Source organism: Coregonus lavaretus (genome assembly GCF_964263955.1).
Source record: "Coregonus lavaretus genome assembly, contig: HAP1_SCAFFOLD_4633, whole genome shotgun sequence".
Classification (NCBI taxonomy): domain Eukaryota; kingdom Metazoa; phylum Chordata; class Actinopteri; order Salmoniformes; family Salmonidae; genus Coregonus; species Coregonus lavaretus.
In genome coordinates, this window is record NW_028161646.1 from 35,138 (window position 1) to 48,389 (window position 13,252).

Below are 13,252 nucleotides of genomic sequence, written 5' to 3' on the forward strand. Positions count from 1 at the left end.
CAGTGACGTCCAGTCACCAGCTGAGATGTAGCTCTTGATTAGGACACAGTGACGTCCAGTCACCAGCTGAGATGTAGCTCTTGATTAGGACACAGTGACGTCCAGTCACCAGCCGATGTAGCTCTTGATTAGGACACAGTGACGTCCAGTCACCAGCTGAGATGTAGCTCTTGATTAGGACACAGTGACGTCCAGTCACCAGCCGATGTAGCGGAGGAAGAGAACCCTGCGCTGTTCTTTCCCAATACAGTGACAGAAACTAAGTGTACCCAGACCAGAACAGTCGTAGCCTGGGTACCAGTCTGTTTGGGCTAATATTCCACTCCTTGCCATTCCTTAGAATGATAGCACAAAACAGATATGGGACCAGGCTAGTTCAGTCAAGGTAGGTAGGTAGAAAACATACTGCCATGGTCAAGGTCCTTTTTGAACATATCTTAGTCCGTAGATACACATAAAAAGCCCATAGTCACACAAAGCATCACTAACACATATCGTAACGCTCACGTTCACAGCTTATTTAAAGGATAACGCTTCACAGAAAATAAGGTGACTGTGAGTTCATTAATAACACAAATAGAAGTATGCAGTATTTGTATTTGTATTTATTATGGATCCCCATTAGTTCCTGCCAAGGCAGCAGCTACTCTTCCTGGGGTCCAGCAAAATTAAGGCAGTTATACATTTTAAAAACATTACAATACATTCATAACAGATTTCACAACATATTAAGTGTGTGCCCTCAGGCCTCTACTCTACTACCACATATCTATAACACAAAATCCATGTGTACATCTGTGTATAGTGCGTAAGTTATCATGTGTTTGTATGCATGTGTCTATGTTTGTGTTGCTTCACAGTCCCCGCTGTTCCATAAGGTGTATTTGTATATGTTTTTTCAATCTAATTTTACTGCTGGCTTGAGTTACCTGATGTGGAATAGAGTTCCATGTAGTCATGGCTCTATGTAGTACTGTGCACCTCCCATAGTCTGTTCTGGACTTGGGGACTGTGAAGAGACCTCTGGTGGCATGTCTTGTGGGGTATGCATGGGTGACCACCAAGCTGTGCGCCAGTAGTTCAAACAGACAGCTCGGTGCATTCAACATGTCAATACCTCTCATAAATACAACTAGTGATGAAGTCAATCTCTCCTCCACTTTGAACCAGGAGAGATTGACATGCATATTATTAATGTTAGCTCTCTGTGTACATCTAAAGGCCAGCCGTGCTGCCCTGTTCTGAGCCAATTGCAATTTTCCTAAGTCCCTCTTGGTGGCACATGACCACACGACTGAACAGTAGTCCAGGTAAGACAACACTAGGGCCTGTAGGACCTGCCTTGTTGATAGTACTGTTAAGAATGCAGAGCAGCAATTTTTATTATGGACAGACTTCTCCCCATCCTAGCTACTGTTGTATCAATATGTTTTGACCATGACAGTTTACAATCCAGGGTGACTCCAAGCAGTTTAGTCACTTCAACTTGCTCAATTTCCACATGATTCATTACAATATTTAGTTGAGGTTTAGGGTTTAGTAAATGATTTGTCCCAAATACAATGCTTTTAGTTTTTGAAATATTTAGGACTAACTTATTCCTTGCCACCCATTCTGAAGCTAACTGCAGCTCTTTGCTAAGTGTTGCAGTCATTTCAGTCGCTATAGTAGCTGACGTGTATAGTGTTGAGTCATCCGCATACATACACACACTGGCTTTACTCAAAGCTTTACTCAAAGCCACTGGCATGTCGTTAGTAAAGATTGAAAAAAGTAAACAACCAACACTGCTTTCAATTACCTTAATAGTAAATGTAATTGGAAATATGTATTTTTAAAGAGCAGGGGAGAGAGAGAGTCAGACAGCCTTTACAATACAACATAAATACCCTTCTGTGCGGATACGTCCTTAGTCTGGTAGGCACCGTAATGTACAGTCCAGTAACAGTCTGATGTATAGACAGTCGTAATGTACAGTCCATTAACAGTCTGATGTATAGACAGTCGTAATGTACAGTCCATTAACAGTCTGATGTATAGACAGTCGTAATGTACAGTCCATTAACAGTCTGATGTATAGACAGCCGTAATGTACAGTCCATTAACAGTCTGATGTATAGACAGTCGTAATGTACAGTCCATTAACAGTTTGATGTGGATGTCAGGGTGGGGAGGGGAGGTGGTGAAATGGAGAGCAAGGTACCCCCCCCCCCCCCCCTCTCTCCTATAACAGTTTATTGAGACGTAATAATAGTTGTAGTGAAAGAGACCCCATCATCCATAGAACGGAGTGAAGCGGAGTGGAGCTGCCTGCTGGAAGATGGTAGATCGGTAGATTTTGGAGAGTAAAGGAATCTAGGAAGGTATGCTTCGGGCTTGTGAGAGTTGGACCGGACGTGGTGATTAATCAGAGGTCAGAGGTCAGAGGTCAGGGGGGAGGGGCCTCAGTAAGGATGCTCAGACACGTATATCGTGAGCCGTATGATACTGCTGCCTCTGAAGTTGATGACGTTGTTAACGGTTACCATCTCCAGGTCCAGGACCAGCTCCCTGGGACCCTTGATGGGCCGAGACAGGACCAGAGTAGCACTCACGTTACTGGTTTGCTGTAACGAGAGAGAGAGAGAGAGACTTCAGACGTAATGGACTAATGGCTGAATGTAGCTCCTAACTTCAGACATCTGGGCCACTGTGTTTCTGCTTGTAGGCCGTGTAGTTACTGTAGTTTAACTGTTGATGTAAAAAAAGGTGTTAGAAATACATTTGATAGATTGATTGTTTGACATCGTGTAATTTAATCTACAGTACCAGTCAAAAGTTTGGACACACCTAATCAGCTTTGCACACTCTTGGCATTCTCTCAACGAGCTTCACCTGGAATGCTTTTCCAACAGTCTTAAAGGAGTTCCCACATATGCTGAGCACTTATTGGCTGCTTTTCCTTCACTCTGCGGTCCAACTCATCCCAAAGCATCTCAATTGAGTTGAGGTCAGGTGATTGTGGAGGCCAGGTCATCTAATGCAGCACTCCATCACTCTCCTTCTTGGTAAAATAGCCCTTACACAGCCTGGAGGTGTGTTGGGTCATTGTCCTGTTGAAAACCAAATGATTGTCCCACTAAGCCCAAACAAGATGGGATGGCGTATCGCTGCAGAATGCTGTTGTAGCCATGCTGGTTAAGTGTGCCTTGAATTCTAAATAAATCACAGAGAGTGTCACCAACAAAGCACCCCCACACCATCACACCTCCTCCTCCATGCTTCACGGTGGGAACCACACATGCGGAGATCATCTGTTCACCTAATCTGCGTCTCACAAAGACACGGTGGTTGGAACCAAAAATCTAAAATTTGGACTCATCAGACCAAAGGACAGATTTCCACCAGTCTAATGTCCATTGCTCGTGTTTCTTGGCCCAAGCAAGTCTCTTCTTCTTATTGGTGTCCTTTAGTAGTGGTTTCTTTGCAGCAATTCGACCATGAAGGCCTGATTCACGCAGTCTCCTCTGAACAGTTGATGTTGAGATGTGTCTGTTACTTGAACTCTGTGAAGCATTTATTTGGGCTGCAATTTCTGAGGCTGGTAACTGTAATGAACTTATCCTCTGCAGCAGAGGTAACACTGGGTCTTCCTGTCCTGTGGCGGTCCTCATGATCAGCCAGTTTCATCATAGCGCTTGAAGGTTTTTGCGACTGCACTTGAAGTAACTTTCAAAGTTCTTGAAATTTTCCGGATTGACTGACCTTCATGTCTTAAAGTAATGATGGACTGTCGTTTCTCTTTGCATATTTGAGCTGTTCTTGCCATAATATGGATTTGGTCTTTTACCAAATAGAGCTATCTTCTGTATACCACCCCTACCTTGTCACAACACAACTGATTGGCTCAAACGCATTAAGAAGGAAAGAAATTCCACAAATTAACTTTTAAGAAGACACACCTGTTAATTGAAATGCATTCCAGGTGACTACCTCATGAAGCTGGTTGAGAGAACGCCAAGAGTGTGCAAAGCTGTCATCAAGACAAAGGGTGGCTACTTTGAAGAATCTCAAATATAAAATATATTTTGATTTGTTTAACACTTTTTTGGTTACTACATGATTCCATATGTGTTATATCATAGTTTTGATGTCTTCACTATTATTCTACAATGTAGAAAATAGTAAAAATAAAGAAAAACCCTGGAATGAGTAGGTGTGTCCAAACTTTTGACTGGTACTCCCCACAAAACTGGTATTAGCAGGCCCATCGTGTGATGGTAATATAGAAGGAACTCGACAATATTAACCTTTCCCTTCCCTTCTGCATAGCAGTGGTTTAGTTAACCACTTCCTCAATGCACCATGCAAGTCATGATTTATGGCAGTGATTCCCAAACTAGGGGTCGCGGCCTGATGTGGGGTCGCCTGATATGAAAATGGGGTCGCAGGAGAATTTCCAAAATCCTGGTAAAAAAAATATATACACTACATGACCAAAAGTATGTGGACACCTGCTCGTCGAATATCTCATTCCAAAATCATAGGCATTAATATGGAGTTGGTCCCCCCTTTGCTGCTATAACAGCCTCCACTCTTCTGGGAAGGCTTTCCACTAGATGTTGGAACATTGCTGCGGGGACTTGCTTCCATTCAGCCACAAGAGCATTAATGAGATCGGGCACTGATGTTGGGCAATTAGGCCTGGCTCGCAGTCGGCGTTCCAATTCATATCAAAGGTGTTCGATGGGGTTGAGGTCAGGGCTCTGTGCAGGCCAGTCAAGTTCTTCCACACTGATCTTGACAAACCACTTCTGTATGGACCTTGCTTTGTGCACGGGGGCATTGTCATGCTGAAACAGGAAATGGCCTTCCCCAAACTGTTGCCACAAAGTTAGAATGTCATTGTATGCTGTAGCTTTAAGATTTCCCTTCATTGGAACTAAGGGGCCTAGACCGAACCATAAAAAACAGCCCCAGACCATTATTTCAACTCCACCAAACTTTACAGTTATAATATAATAATAATATGCCATTTAGCAGACGCTTTTATCCAAAGCAACTTACAGTCATGCGTGCATACATTTTTTGTGTATGGGTGGTCCCGGGGATCGAACCCACTACCTTGGCGTTACAAGCGCCGTGCTCTACCAGCTGAGCTACAGAGGACCACACTATGCATTGGGGCAGGTAGCGTTGGGGCAGGTAGCGTTCTCCTGGCATCCGCCAAACCCAGATTCGTCCGTCGACTGAGCATGGTGATCTTAGGCTTGTGTGCGGCTGCTCGGCCATGGAAACCCATTTCATGAAGCTCCTGACGAACAGTTATTGTGCTGACATTGTTTCCAGAGGCAGTTTGGAACTCGGTAGTGAGTGTTGCAACCGAGGACAGACGATTTTAACGCACTACGCGCTTCAGCACTCGGCGGTCCCGTTCTGTGAGCTTGTGTGGCCTACCACTTCGCGGCTGAGCCGTTGTTCCTCCTAGATGTTTCCACTTCACAATAACAGCACTTACAGTTGACCGGGGGAAGCTCTAGCAGGGCAGACATTTGACGAACTGACTTGTTGGAAAGTTGGCATCCTATGACGGTGCCACGTTGAAAGTCACTGAGCTCTTCAGTAAGGCCATTCTACTGCCAATGTTTGTCTATGGAGATTGCATGGCTGTGTGCTCGATTTTATACACCTGTCAGCAACGGGTGTGGGCTGAAATAGCAGAATTCACTCATTTGAAGGGGTGTCCACATACTTTTGTATATATATAGTGTGTGTCTGTCAGTAACCAGGTTTCCGTCCAACGTTTTTAATGCGAGTAAAGTACAGTGGATAAAAAATGTCACGACAGGCTTGATGGAAACAGCTAATTTGTCGGTGAACTTTCCAAATGTCGACAAATAAAAATACACTACAAAAAGTGGGATCTTTTTGTGTCTGCGAAATTAATTATGTGAGAAATGGTGGTGGAAACGCCTTTTTATGTGCAAATATTGACATAATAATTATCATATCAAAGTAAACTTGGAGTCACGTGATGACATGTTGTGTGGTCCTCCCACTATGACTCATGGAACCATGCAGTTCATTAGCCTACAGATTAAATAAATGATGACGAACTTCACAGGGCGCACAGTGATGAGTTTGATGTTCCTATCCCAATACATATCAAGGGTCTTATTCTGGTGACATGATGATCGATGTTTGACAAATAAAAAATAATCTAGCTCTTTTTGTCCATAATAATCTCATCATGTAGGCTATACCCGCACTGTATCTGTAAGCTGTTGGCTAGAGCACACGGGCCAAGAACATTCGCTATATACACTACCGTTCAAAAGTTTGGGGTCACTTAGAAATGTTCTTGTTTTCGAAAGAAAAGCAAATTTTTTTGTCCATTAAAATAACATAAAATTGATGAGAAAATACAGTGTAGACATTGTTAATGTTGTAAATGGCTATTGTAGCTATCTACATAGGCGTACAGAGGCCCATTATCAGCAACCATCAGTCCTGTATTCCAAGTTGATAATTTTAGAAGGCTAATTGATCATTAGAAAAACCCTTTTGCAATTATGTTAGCGCAGCTGAAAACTGTTGTGCTGATTAAAGAAGCAATAAAATGCTGACCTTCTAGGAGGAGTTACAAAGAAAAAGCTATATCTCAGACTGCCCATCTTCATCTTTTCTTTTTATTGGCCAGTCTGAGATATGGCCTTTTCTTTGCAACTCTGCCTAGAAGGTCACCATCCCTGAGTCGCCTCTTCACTGTTGACGTTGAGACTGGTGTTTTGTGGGTACTATTTAATGAAGATGCCAGTTGAGGACCTGTGAGGCATCTGTTTCTCAATCTAGACACGCTAATGTATTTGTCCTCTTCCTCAGTTGTGCACCGGGGCCTCCCACTCCTCTTTCTATTCTGGTTAGGGCCAGTTTGCCCTGTTCTGTGAAGGGAGTAGTACACAGCGTTGTACGAGATCTTCAGTTTCTTGGCAATTTCTCGCATGGAATAGCCTTCTTTTCTCAGAACAAGAATAGACTGACGAGTTTCAGAAGAAAGTTATTTGTTTCTGGCCATTTTGAGCCTGTAATCGAACCCACAATTGCTGATGCTCCAGATACTCGACTAGTCTCAAGAAGGCCAGTTTTATTGCTTCTTTAATCAGCACAACAGTTTTCAGCTGTGCTAGCATAATTGCAAAAGGGTTTTCTAATGATCAACTAGCCTTTTAAAATGATAAACTTGGATTAGCAAACACAACGTACCATTGGAACACAGGACTGATGGTTGCTGATAATGGGCCTCTGTACGCCTATGTAGATATACCATAAAAAATCAGCCGTTTCCAGCTACAATAGCTATTTACAACATTAACAATGTCTACACTGTATTTCTGATAGATTTGATGTTATTTTAATGGACAAAAAAATTGCTTTTCTTTCGAAAACAAGGACATTTCTAAGTGACCCCAAACTTTTGAACGGTAGTGTACCTCTTTTTTTTGTTGTTGCACAAAACCATCAGTAGAGTGTAAAATATGATGGAAACCCATTTAACTTGTATTATTTATTCGGTATATGGGAATTTAACCACAGAAGTTATGTTCATGCACACTGCGTCATCATGAACATCCTTTTATCCGCAACAATTACATTTGATAGAAACATCTCCGGTGGGAAAACGCTAATAGTTTTGCAGATTTTTTTTTCCCGCATGGAAATATGTCGCCAATTGGATGGAAACATAGTTAGTGATCATGAGTTGACGTGATACTTCTGATGTATAGTTGTATATATACACACAGTACCAGTCAAAAGAAGAAAGACTAGTCAGGATCGAGGGAAAGATGAACGGAGCAAAGTACAGAGAGATCCTTGATTAAAACCTGCTCCAGAGCGCTCAGGACCTCAGACTGGGGCGAAGGTTCACCTTCCAACAGGACCACGACCCTAAGCACACAGTTAAGACAACGCAGGAGTGGCTTCGGGACAAGTCTCTGAATGTCCTTGAGTGGCCCAGCCAGAGCCCGGACTTTAACCCAATCGAACATCTCTGGAGGGACCTGAAAATAGCTGTGCAGCAACGCTCCCCATCCAACCCGACAGAGCTTGAGAGGATCTGCAGAGAAGAATGGGAGAAACTCCACAAATACAGGTGTGCCAAGCTTGTAGCGTCATACCCAAGAAGACTCAAGGCTGTAATCGCTGCCAAAGGTGCTTCAACAATGTACTGAGTAAAAGGGTCTGAATACTTATGTAAATGTAATATTTAAGTTTTATATATTTCATACATTTGCAAAAATGGTATATACACTACTGGTCAAAAGTTTTAGAACACCTACTCATTCAAGGGTTTTTCTTTACTTTTAATATTTTCTACGTTGTAGAATAATAGTGAAGACATAAACTATGAAATAACACATATGGAATCATGTAGTAACCAAAAAAGTGTTAAACAAATCAAAATATATTTGAGATTTGAGATTCTTCAAATAGCCACCCTTTGCCTTGATGACAGGGTTGCACACTCTTGGCATTCTCTCAACCAGCTTCATGAGGTAGTCACCTGGAATGCATTTCAATTAACAGGTGTGCCTTGTGTAAAAGTTAATTTGTGGAATTTCTTTCCTTCTTAATGCATTTGAGCCAATCAGTTGTGTTGTGACAAGGTAACAGTTATGTCCAACAGTGTTGCAGATTACTTTGTGTTCTGTTCTGTATATCCCCCCCAAAATAGTCTGTAAGTATCCTGCTGGTATTAGTTTAAAAAGGCTGATAACGAATGATGAAACTCCTGAGAGCATCTTAATCATTCTCCGACTTATCCAACAGGTGGCGCCATTCTATCGCGAACTACACACTGCAAACAGAGTTACATCATTATCTGTTTATTGTTGTCCTCAGGCCTGATTTGTATTAGTATTTATTTTGGATCCCCATTAGTTCCTGCCAAGGCAGCAGCTACTCTTCCTGGGGTTTATTATGGATCCCCATTAGTTCCTGCCAAGGCAGCAGGTACTCTTCCTGGGGTTTATTATGGATCCCCATTAGTTCCTGCCAAGGCAGCAGCTACTCTTCCTGGGGTTTATTTTGGATCCCCATTAGTTCCTGCCAAGGCAGCAGCTACTCTTCCTGGGGTTTATTTTGGATCCCCATTAGTTCCTGCCAAGGCAGCAGCTACTCTTCCTGGGGTTTATTATGGATCCCCATTAGTTCCTGCCAAGGCAGCAGCTACTCTTCCTGGGGTTTATTTTGGATCCCCATTAGTTCCTGCCAAGGCAGCAGCTACTCTTCCTGGTGTTTATTATGGATCCCCATTAGTTCCTGCCAAGGCAGCAGCTACTCTTCCTGGGGTTTATTATGGATCCCCATTAGTTCCTGCCAAGGCAGCAGGTACTCTTCCTGGGGTTTATTATGGATCCCCATTAGTTCCTGCCAAGGCAGCAGCTACTCTTCCTGGGGTTTATTTTGGATCCCCATTAGTTCCTGCCAAGGCAGCAGCTACTCTTCCTGGGGTTTATTATGGATCCCCATTAGTTCCTGCCAAGGCAGCAGCTACTCTTCCTGGGGTTTATTTTGGATCCCCATTAGTTCCTGCCAAGGCAGCAGCTACTCTTCCTGGGGTTTATTATGGATCCCCATTAGTTCCTGCCAAGGCAGCAGCTACTCTTCCTGGGGTTTATTATGGATCCCCATTAGTTCCTGCCAAGGCAGCAGCTACTCTCCCTGGGGTTTATTATGGATCCCCATTAGTTCCTGCCAAGGCAGCAGCTACTCTTCCTGGTGTTTATTATGGATCCCCATTAGTTCCTGCCAAGGCAGCAGCTACTCTTCCTGGGGTTTATTTTGGATCCCCATTAGTTCCTGCCAAGGCAGCAGCTACTCTTCCTGGGGTTTATTATGGATCCCCATTAGTTCCTGCCAAGGCAGCAGCTACTCTTCCTGGGGTTTATTTTGGATCCCCATTAGTTCCTGCCAAGGCAGCAGCTACTCTTCCTGGGGTTTATTATGGATCCCCATTAGTTCCTGCCAAGGCAGCAGCTACTCTTCCTGGGGTCCAGCAAAATTAAGGCAGTTATGCAAAAACATTACATCACATTTCACAACAGATTTCACAACACTTTAAGTGTGTGTCCTCAGGCCACTACTCTACTACCACCATCATGTAGAACTCCTTCCTTCCCTCCCTCGCTCTCTCTCTCTTACTCACCCTCGTGTAGATCTCACTCTCTCTCCCTCCCTCACCTTCATCTCTCTCCCTCCCTCCCTCACCCTAATGTAGAACTCTCCTCCCTCCCTCCCTCCCTCATGTAAAACTCTCGTCCCTCCCTCCCTCCCTCCCTCACCCTCATGTAGAACTCTCCTCCCTCCCTCCCTCACCCTCATGTAGAACTCTCCTCCCTCCCTCCCTCCCTCATGTATAACTCTCCTCCCTCCCTCTCTCACCCTCATATAGAACTCTCCTCCCTCCCTCCCTCACCCTCATGTAGAACTCTCCTCCCTCCCTCCCTCACCCTCATGTAGAACTCTCCTCCCTCCCTCCCTCCCTCCCTCCCTCCCTCATGTAGAACTCTCCTCCCTCCCTCCCTCCATCCCTCCCTCCCTCACCCTCATGTAGAACTCTCCTCCCTCCCTCCCTCCCTCCCTCCCTCATGTAGAACTCTCCTCCCTCCCTCCCTCACCCTCATGTAGAACTCTCCTCCCTCCCTCCCTCACCCTCATGTAGAACTCTCCTCCCTCCCTCCCTCACCCTAATGTAGAACTCTCCTCCCTCCCTCCCTCACCCTCATGTAGAACTCTCCTCCCTCCCTCCCTCATGTAGAACTCTCCTCCCTCCCTCTCTCATGTAGAACTCTCCTCCCTCCCTCCCTCCCTCCCTCCCTCCCTCGCTCCCTCCCTCACCCTCATGTAGAACTCTCCTCCCTCCCTCCCTCACCCTAATGTAGAACTCTCCTCCCTCCCTCCCTCCCTCCCTCATGTAGAACTCTCCTCCCTCCCTCCCTCACCCTCATGTAGAACTCTCCTCCCTCCCTCTCTCACCCTCATGTAGAACTCTCCTCCCTCCCTCCCTCCCTCATGTAGAACTCTCCTCCCTCCCTCCCTCACCCTCATGTAGAACTCTCCTCCCTCCCTCCCTCACCCTCATGTAGAACTCTCCTCCCTCCCTCCCTCACCCTAATGTAGAACTCTCCTCCCTCCCTCCCTCCCTCCCTCCCTCATGTAGAACTCTCCTCCCTCCCTCCCTCACCCTCATGTAGAACTCTCCTCCCTCCCTCCCTCCCTCATGTAGAACTCTCCTCCCTCCCTCTCTCACCCTCATGTAGAACTCTCCTCCCTCCCTCCCTCACCCTCATGTAGAACTCTCCTCCCTCCCTCCCTCCCTCCCTCCCTCACCCTCATGTAGAACTCTCCTCCCTCCCTCCCTCACCCTAATGTAGAACTCTCCTCCCTCCCTCCCTCATGTAGAACTCTCCTCCCTCCCTCCCTCACCCTAATGTAGAACTCTCCTCCCTCCCTCCCTCCCTCTCTCCCTCACCCTCATGTAGAACTCTCCTCCCTCCCTCTCTCACCCTCATGTAGAACTCTCCTCCCTCCCTCCATCCCTCCCTCCCTCACCCTCATGTAGAACTCTCCTCCCTCCCTCCCTCCCTCCCTCCCTCATGTAGAACTCTCCTCCCTCCCTCCCTCACCCTAATGTAGAACTCTCCTCCCTCCCTCCCTCCCTCCCTCCCTCACCCTCATGTAGAACTCTCCTCCCTCCCTCCCTCACCCTCATGTAGAACTCTCCTCCCTCCCTCCCTCACCCTAATGTAGAACTCTCCTCCCTCCCTCCCTCACCCTCATGTAGAACTCTCCTCCCTCCCTCCCTCATGTAGAACTCTCCTCCCTCCCTCTCTCATGTAGAACTCTCCTCCCTCCCTCCCTCCCTCCCTCCCTCCCTCACCCTCATGTAGAACTCTCCTCCCTCCCTCCCTCACCCTCATGTAGAACTCTCCTCCCTCCCTCCCTCCCTCCCTCATGTAGATCTCTCCTCCCTCCCTCCCTCACCCTCATGTAGAACTCTCCTCCCTCCCTCTCTCACCCTCATGTAGAACTCTCCTCCCTCCCTCCCTCCCTCACCCTAATGTAGAACTCTCCTCCCTCCCTCCCTCATGTAGAACTCTCCTCCCTCCCTCCCTCACCCTCATGTAGAACTCTCCTCCCTCCCTCCCTCACCCTCATGTAGAACTCTCCTCCCTCCCTCCCTCACCCTAATGTAGAACTCTCCTCCCTCCCTCCCTCCCTCCCTCCCTCATGTAGAACTCTCCTCCCTCCCTCCCTCACCCTCATGTAGAACTCTCCTCCCTCCCTCCCTCCCTCCCTCATGTAGAACTCTCCTCCCTCCCTCTCTCACCCTCATGTAGAACTCTCCTCCCTCCCTCACACTCATGTAGAACTCTCCTCCCTCCCTCCCTCCCTCACCCTCATGTAGAACTCTCCTCCCTCCCTCCCTCACCCTAATGTAGAACTCTCCTCCCTCCCTCCCTCCCTCCCGTAGAACTCTCCTCCCTCCCTCCCTCACCCTAATGTAGAACTCTCCTCCCTCCCTCCCTCCCTCCCTAATGTAGAACTATCCTCCCTCCCTCCCTCCCTCCCTCCCTCATGTAGAACTCTCCTCCCTCCCTCCCTCACCCTCATGTAGAACTCTCCTCCCTCTCTCCCTCACCCTCATGTAGAACTCTCCTCCCTCCCTTCCTCATGTAGAACTCTCCTCCCTCCCTCCCTCACCCTCATGTATAACTCTCCTCCCTCCCTCACCCTAATGTAGAACTCTCCTCCCTCCCTCCCTCACCCTAATGTAGAACTCTCCTCCCTCCCTCCCTCCCTCCCTCATGTAGAACTCTCCTCCCTCCCTCACCCTCATGTAGAACTCTCCTCCCTCCCTCCCTCCCTCTCTCACCCTCATGTAGAACTCTCGTCCCTCGTTGCCCGGTCCTTTGATCTGGAAGATATAGAAAGCTCCGGGGTATCGCGTGGTGGCCTGCATCTGGAAGATGTCTGCTGGGACACCGCGGCCTGAGGACAGGTCCATGTGGCGGTACAAGATGGTGAAGGGCCTGTCTCTACAGGCTGGGTTCTCAGCACTACACATACACTGACTGGTGAGAAAAAAAATATTTGAAGCTTGGTTATTTTAAGGTTAATATATGACAGTATAGTAGGTACTTTTAAGATCACCTAAAATGAAAACATTAAAATATTAATTTATTAGATTTGCCTGTGTTTTATATACAGT

The 13,252-nt window shown here is 46.4% G+C and overlaps 1 protein-coding gene across 1 annotated transcript; it reads right to left on the bottom strand.

Moving 5' to 3' along the window:
- Positions 1–588: 588 nt before the first annotated feature.
- On the bottom strand, positions 589–13,048 carry LOC311120297 (fibulin-5-like; the record flags this gene model as incomplete). The annotated part of the gene is made up of 2 exons (XM_084194923.1): positions 589–2,606; positions 12,917–13,048. The coding sequence occupies 2 exons, from the start codon at positions 13,046–13,048 to the stop codon at positions 2,445–2,447; spliced, it is 294 nt and encodes a 97-aa protein (XP_084051049.1). The 3' UTR covers positions 589–2,444.
- Between the last annotated feature and the right edge of the window lie 204 nt (positions 13,049–13,252).